The 7022-nt window shown below is 55.1% G+C and overlaps 1 protein-coding gene across 1 annotated transcript; it reads left to right on the forward strand.

Annotated features, from left to right (window-relative positions):
• Positions 1-240: 240 nt before the first annotated feature.
• Positions 241-6311, forward strand: PDCD1 (programmed cell death 1). The gene is made up of 5 exons (XM_029085464.1): positions 241-349; positions 2590-2922; positions 3957-4112; positions 5261-5295; positions 6102-6311. Exons 1-5 carry the CDS (start codon positions 241-243, stop codon positions 6309-6311), a joined length of 843 nt encoding a protein of 280 aa, XP_028941297.1.
• Positions 6312-7022: the final 711 nt, after the last annotated feature.

The following is a 7022-nucleotide window of genomic DNA, read 5'->3' on the forward strand; positions in this document are numbered from 1 at the left end:
GTGGGGAGGGGAAGGGGCTCAGCTGATCCCTGCCCCGCTGGGGAGGAAGCCGGGGGCGGGAGGCAGCCCGGGTTTCCCTCTGGGGCAGAGATGGGCACGTTTAATTTCCACCCCAGCCTTTGCCGTACACGACAGAGAAGAAGCCAGCGCTGCAGGGAAGGAAGCACGGAGAGAGCCGTGGGCGGCACGGCACGGCGCGGCACGACACGCCTGCCCAGGCAGGGGACCAACCATCTCGCCATGGCTCTGGGGGTCTTGAAGACGACATGGGGCAGCGTGGACATGGCCCTGACCAGCCTCTGCGCCGTCCTGCTGTGCTGCGGCCCCGGGCTGGGCGGCTGCCGCCGGGGTAGGTACTGAAGCGCGGGGGGCTCAGCGGCACAGCCCGTGTCATTCGCAGCCGGTGGAAAATGTCTGAGGGCTGAGAGCTCTGTAGTTAAAAATAGCTCTGGCATCAAAAAGGCAAAAAACCCAGAGTTTTGGGGTATGTGCAGCTGAAGCAAGAGAAATAGGGACGCTTGGGGCAGAAAGGGAGTTAAAGGTTGGAGACATGGACAGGTCCCCAGCCCTTGGTGCAGGTACCAGAGCTGCGTTGTGGGCACAGGGGTGATGTTGGGGTTTGGTGTTGGGTCTCTGGGTTTGCCAGTGCCCTGCAGCGTCTGGGGTTTTCTGCTCTGTCTCTCATGGCTTCAGGTTGTGCCTCCTGGTTTGGACTTGACCCGGAGGGAGCCAGGGTCCTGCATGTGGTTTTGCTCAGGGTGAAATTTGGGGGAGAAGGGGAGATGGTGGGGGAGGGAAGATGTGAGTCCGGGCAGAGCGAATGAGAGCCCTGATGAAGCCGTGTCCCTTCCTTCCTCCCAGCCCTGCTTGTTCGTTGGTGGCTTTGGGTGTTTTCTGCCCTGAGGGTGGGTGCAGGACTGGGCATCCCTTGGAGCAGACGTTACACCTTGTGCTAGGAAGATGCAGGGAAACATGGAAAGCCAAGTTCTGCTTTCAGAAGTCCTCTGAGTGCTTAATTCTTTATTGGCAACAGCGCTGGGTAGGAAGCAAAGCCCTGAGCCTGCTGAATATTTCCTGTTAAACACAAGAAACCCAGCACACGGCAAAAATGACATCTCTGGGTACCGGCACTGCTGCAGCCAGCACTGCTCATGGGAACCGGGACACTTCCCTCCCTCCCTCCTTCTATTTGGTCTCATGCCTCATTCCTCAGCCCAGTTTTCCATCTAATCCTATATCCATCTACTCAAGGAATTGTCCCGGTTCCTTTTCTGGTTTGTGATGCTGAGGTCATGGTCCTGTGGCCTCAGGCCAGTGCTGGAGGGACGAGAGGGACTTTCTAACTCTGTCTGCAAGCCCTGGGTGGCCATTTCTGAAAAGTGAAGATAAATTTCTTAACAGCAGGGACTTTTCAAAGCATTGGCAGTTTGAATTGCTTGGTCAGATAACCCGTGTGAAAAACAGGTTATTCTTCCTCCTTTTTATTGCTCCGAACAAAAGTTAATGCAGCAGCTGCCTCATCCTGCTGGATGGAGCTGGCTGAACTGGGATGTGGCATGTTTGCAGCATCTCCACTGCCCGGAGGGGTTGAACCCACTGGGATCATGGGCAGGGAAATGTGTTGAAGCAGCAGGGCTGGTGCTAATGGCCGGGGGAACCAATTGTCCTCTGTGCTGGGATCCACCTGGCAAGTAGGGCTGGGACCCCCCCAGGGTGGGTACCTGGCTGCCATGTACATGCAAAGAGGGGACAGGCAGCTGGAAAGGGATGGCATTGTAAGCTCCAGGTCCCTCTGCCCTGTCAGCCCGGCTGGAGATGGCAGATGCTGTGCCCTGGGCAGCCCCTGCCCACTCTGTGCTCCCGTCGGGGTTGTGGGTAGAGCTGGAGCACCCTGGCAGGCAACCAGGCATGCGATGGGCTGCATTGTGGGGTGCTGCCCCAGCCTAGGACTTGGTCCCTCTGCTCACTTTCAGAGGCAACATCAGCTGGAGGAAAGATGACTCAGACATTAAAATACAGTATAGGTTTAAAAATAACATAACCCCCAAAGTTTGTTTGCCATGGTGCAGGTGTTCTGGGGTAATTTTAGGTAGCCCAGAGCACAGTTTGCTCTTCTGAAACCACTTCACAGTAGAGTTACTACCCCTGAGCATCCTCCTCCAGCTGGTAGGCACACACTCGGGAGGAGAGAGACACAGGCTGATGTACCTCCCCGTGATCCAGAACGATGCTACGGAGTGGCCAAGTGTCAGGCTGCCCGCGTCACTGGCAAACCCCAGAGCCTGGCCATGGGTGAATTGGGTGCTGGCGATGGTATGGGGCCGGGCTCGCAAACGCTTGCCAGCAGGTTTTTGTAAATTCCCTTAGGGGGCCTTCAGGAGCTGAGGGTGAAACAGCTGAGGACTGCATGGAGCCTCTGGGTTTGGGACACAGGAGCACAACACCTCTCCATGGGATGGAGCACTAGCAGGGGTGATGATGGGCTCTCACCCTCTTTGCTTCCCTGGTTTCTGCACAGGGGAATGGCTGTGTCCATGACCTGTGCCCACTGTAACCATGTCTGTTCCTTGTTTCCTCTCTCCTAAACAGTGACCTTCTTCCCAGCCAAGTTAACTCTCCCTGCAGGAACCTCAGCCACCTTCTTCTGCAATATCTCCATGGAGAATGACTCTGGCTCAGAGTATAGCCTGAATTGGTACAAGGAGACCAACCACAGCCAAGCCAAAAAAATTGCTGAGATCAGCCGGAACAATCCCCACATGAAGACAGAGAAGTACCTGCTCACCAACCACACTCCTGCCTTCAAGATTGAGATCCTGAACCTTCACCAGAATGACTCAGGCTCCTACTACTGTGGGCTGATCACTTTCTTTGAACCTGATAAAGTGATGGAGAGCAACCGATCCCACCTGGTGGTCACAGGTCAGCCTGGGGGCTGAGTTGATGGGGACAGGTCATCGGTGTCAATCTGCGGTGCTGTGTCTCCCAGAGACACTGCAGCTGCAGGCCACAAGGCAGGTGGTACCCCACTGGGGGAGGACCTGGTGTGGGTCAGGACAGCACAGCTCTGCCCTTTCCCCTCTCCATTGCATGCCTGGTTGAGGCCCAGGGACACAGGCTGTCCTCCCCCATCCGCACTGCGGCTGGATCTGGTCCTCAGGCAGGAGGTCTCCATCCTGCTGGGCCTGTGTCCTCAGTAATGCTGTGGATGGAGACAGGAGACCAGCATAGGGAGCTGCCATCACCCCTGGATGGAGGCAGGAGACTAGCGTAGGGAGCTGCTATCACTCCTGAGCACCTCCTCTGGGGACAAGGATTGTGTTTAGGGTGACAACCAGGGCTCAGACCCTTTGGACAGCCAGTGTTGGTGTGGATATGGTTGTTGCAAAACCATGCTCTGGGAGTGTCTCATAGATGTATGGTGTAGGAGACAGATCTTGCAGCAAGATCTGCCATGCCTTTGCTTAGTGGCATGGAGGCTTTGTGGGGCTGAAGGTGGCCTTTTTAAAAACGGAAAAACACTGCAAAAGTCACTGTTTTTCATAACATCTCCTCCCAGCATGAGCTGAAGCTGTGTTGGCCCCAGGATATAGAAGCAGTGGGGAGGCGTGTGGAAGCCTTGTCCTCCATGGGGTTTTGCTGGACATGGGGTCATGCTGCAGGACTACCTGTGGGTGCAGAGCAGTGCCCTGGCCACCTGCACCCCAGCTCTCAGTAGTGTGGGATCATCCTCACCACCTGCGATGAGAAGGAATGGGACACGGCCAAGACATTCTCCCCATCAGCACAAATTTAGGGTCCCTGGAGGGATGGTGGGGCTGTGGCAGCCTGCCTGGGACTGAGCCCTTTCTGGGGACAGCCTTTGTGTTCCCCTGTTGACTTTCCCAGGGAATATAGAAGCCATTTTACACTCTAACCTGCTGTTCTGTTTCCTCTTTTTTGGATGGCTATTACAGCAGCCCCTGAGAAGACAACAGCCACTGATGAGCCTGAGATGGATGAAGACAACCCCCCGGACCACGTCAAGGCCATGCTCCTAGGCATCCTGCTGTTGTGTGGGGTGGTTGTGCTGCTAATCTTTGGCTGCTTCATCGTCACGTGCAGGAGAGGAGGTACGATCCCCCATGGAGGCCGTGCTGCACCAAGGGGCTGGGGTCTGCTGTGGCATGTCCCTATAGGACAGGTATCTCCATGCCTAGGGGAGGATCATAGAATCGTTTAGCTTGGAAAAGACCTTTAAGATCATCGAGTCCAACCATTAAACTAATGCTGCCAGGTCCACCACTAGACCATTTCCCTGAGCGTCACAGCTACATGTTTTTTGAAGACCTTTGGGGATGGTGACTCCACCACTTACTTCCCTTGGCAGCCTGTTCCAATGCTTGACAATCCTTTTGGTGAAAATTTTTATCCTAATATCCAGTGTAAACCTTCGCTGGTGCAACTTGAGGCTGTTTCCTCTTGTCCTATCACTCGTTACTTGGGAGAAGAGACTGACCCCCACCTTGCTACAATTTCCTTTTAGGTAGTTGTAGAGAGCAATAAGGTCTCCCCTCAGCCTCCTTTTCTCCAGACTAAACAATCCCAGTTCCTTCAGCCGCTCCTCATCACACTTGTTCTCCAGCCCCTTCCCCAGCTTCATTGCCCTTCTCTGGACACGCTCCAGCACCTCCATGTCTTTCCTGTAGTGCGGGGCCCAAAACTGAACCCAGTGCTCACAATCACTTCCCTAATTCTGCTGGCCACACTATTTCTGATACAAGCCAAGGTGCTATTTGCCTTCTTGGCCACCTGGGTGACCTGCTGCTTTGAAGGGTGCTTTGGGCTGTGCTTGCCCTTCGTAGAGGCCCCAGGCCACATGCTGTGGCTCTGCACCACTTGTTAACACAGTGGCTTAATGCTGCCCTTGATTCCCTCTCATGCAGTTTTCCCAGGCACCTTCTGGGCACCTTGTCGTCTCCCCACAACAGCACTGGGCATTGTTTTGGCCATGCCATGGGTACCTGGGACTGTCCCAGAGTGGACCCCTGAGGAGTTGCACCCCGCTAATCCAAATTAAACCCTGGACTGTGGGCTGGTATCTCACTTGTCCTTGTAATGCTCAGGGTGTTAGACCCTGAGTGGAGAAGGAGGGAGTATGGTGTAATGGTTGTAGTGTCCAGAGTTCTCCTAGGAGATGAGGGCTAGATCAGTCCTGGCCCAAGATGCTCACGCTGTTTTGGCACACAAGCATCTTCTAACCAAGTGTGTTACTTTGCAGATGTGCAGAAACCACCAAGTGAAAACGCGCCAGCGGTGAGTTTTCCATCTCTGATGCCCTGCTGTGCTGCAGGGGAGCAACGCGGCATCGCTGGGGTGCGGAGGGTGCAGGGCCTTCCTTTATCAGCCCTTCACAGGCTTCTCGCTTCTCCTGTCTTCTCTGATGCTGCTTGATCTTTTCTGCACAGCTACATCTGTTTTTTTGCACCTGCAGCACAGCCTCATCACAATCAAAAAACTGCTTGAGATAGGATGGGACCTCTCTAGTCCAACCCTTGCTCAAAGCAGGGTTATCTTTGACAGGGGATTGTGTTGCTGTAGAAAATGGGAGAAAATGTTTGTGTCCCCAATATATGAAGCTAAATTTACTCTTGCTTCAGCTAGTCCCCATTTCCTCTCCTCTTTTGCCAGGCACTGATGTGAGAAGTCTGGCTTCATCTTCTTTCCAACTCCATTAAGTAGCTGAAGGCAGAGAGTAGGTCCCCCCTTGCTCTGCCCTCTCCAGGCTGAGTAAACTCAGCCTCGGGTTGTCCTTGTGCACCTATGCCAGCTTGGAGCCCAATGGAGGAGTGGGAAAAGGGCTCCTAGCATGATACTGCCTTCCATGGCCAGGCAGGCAAGGAGCTGAGACCCACATGGCCTCAGCAGTGACCCCAAGGCTCACGATCTGGTTTCTCTGGGCAAATGCTATCTCAGGTCTGTGCATCTTTCTGCTTTGTATTGCTCTCACCCTCCTGGGATGCTTCAGATCTGGTTTCAGCACTTGCTCTTTACAAGGGGGCTTGTGCTGGGGATGGTGGGTACGTCTGGATAATGAATCTCCCTGATGGGTTTCCTTGCAGAAGGAAGAGAAGCCCCCCATGGTGTCCGTGTCCACCGTGGACTACGGTGTGCTGGAGTTTCAGTGCCCCTATGTGCCTGCTGAGACACGGCCAGTTGACCAGACTGAATATGCCACCATCATCTTCCCAGAGGAGAAACCCATCACACCTGAGCGGGGGAAGAAACACCAGGCTGAGAGGACTTGGCAGCTGCAGTCACAGCCCTGCTGATGGCCAGGGTCCCTCCTCACTGTGGGGACAGGCTGCCCTGGCCCCTTGCTCCCACCGCAGTTTGCAGTTGGGAGAAATCCAGCGTGCCAGGACTGGAGTGACAGAGGTGCCACTGCTGGAGTTGATATCACACAGCCCTGGCCACGGTGGGATCGTGGCTGTGGGGTGGGTACCATGAGATGGGGAATGTCTCTGCTGGGCTCCACATGCTGCCTCTTCACTCAGGGCAGGGAGGATGGGCTGAGGCAGAGCAGCGATGCCAGTGGGTCTGTGCCAAAGGTCATTTACATCATGCCTCAGTTTTCTGCCTCCACCTGGAGCTCTCTGGAGTGGCCACGCTGCTTCCCTTGCCCGGGTCTGACCCAACTGGCAAAGCACGACTGTGGGAGGAAATGCCAGAAGCCAGAGCTGGAGTGGATCCTGGGAGATGCTGCTCACAGGAGCCTGGGGCAGAGGCTGCCTTGGGTACTGATATTTAAAGAAAGCCCTGGGAAGCAGGGGGCTAGTTTTCCTTTGCTCTCCAGGCACTTTCCTCCTCTGCAAGAGGGGAAATCTACCCCTGTGTCCCTCCCTCTGCAGGTAGGAGACGGATCTGGCCCTCGGGGGGGTGAATAAAGGGTTCTATGTCCGGGGAGTTTGTTGACTCGTGATGGCAAGTGCGTGGGCAGGCAAATAACGGTTCTCGGCAGTGCGCAGGCGAGAGCCGTGAGG

The sequence above is a fragment of the Antrostomus carolinensis genome, unplaced genomic scaffold (assembly GCF_000700745.2).
Source record: "Antrostomus carolinensis isolate BGI_N321 unplaced genomic scaffold, ASM70074v2 scaffold38296, whole genome shotgun sequence".
In the NCBI taxonomy this organism is placed as follows: Eukaryota; Metazoa; Chordata; class Aves; order Caprimulgiformes; family Caprimulgidae; genus Antrostomus; species Antrostomus carolinensis.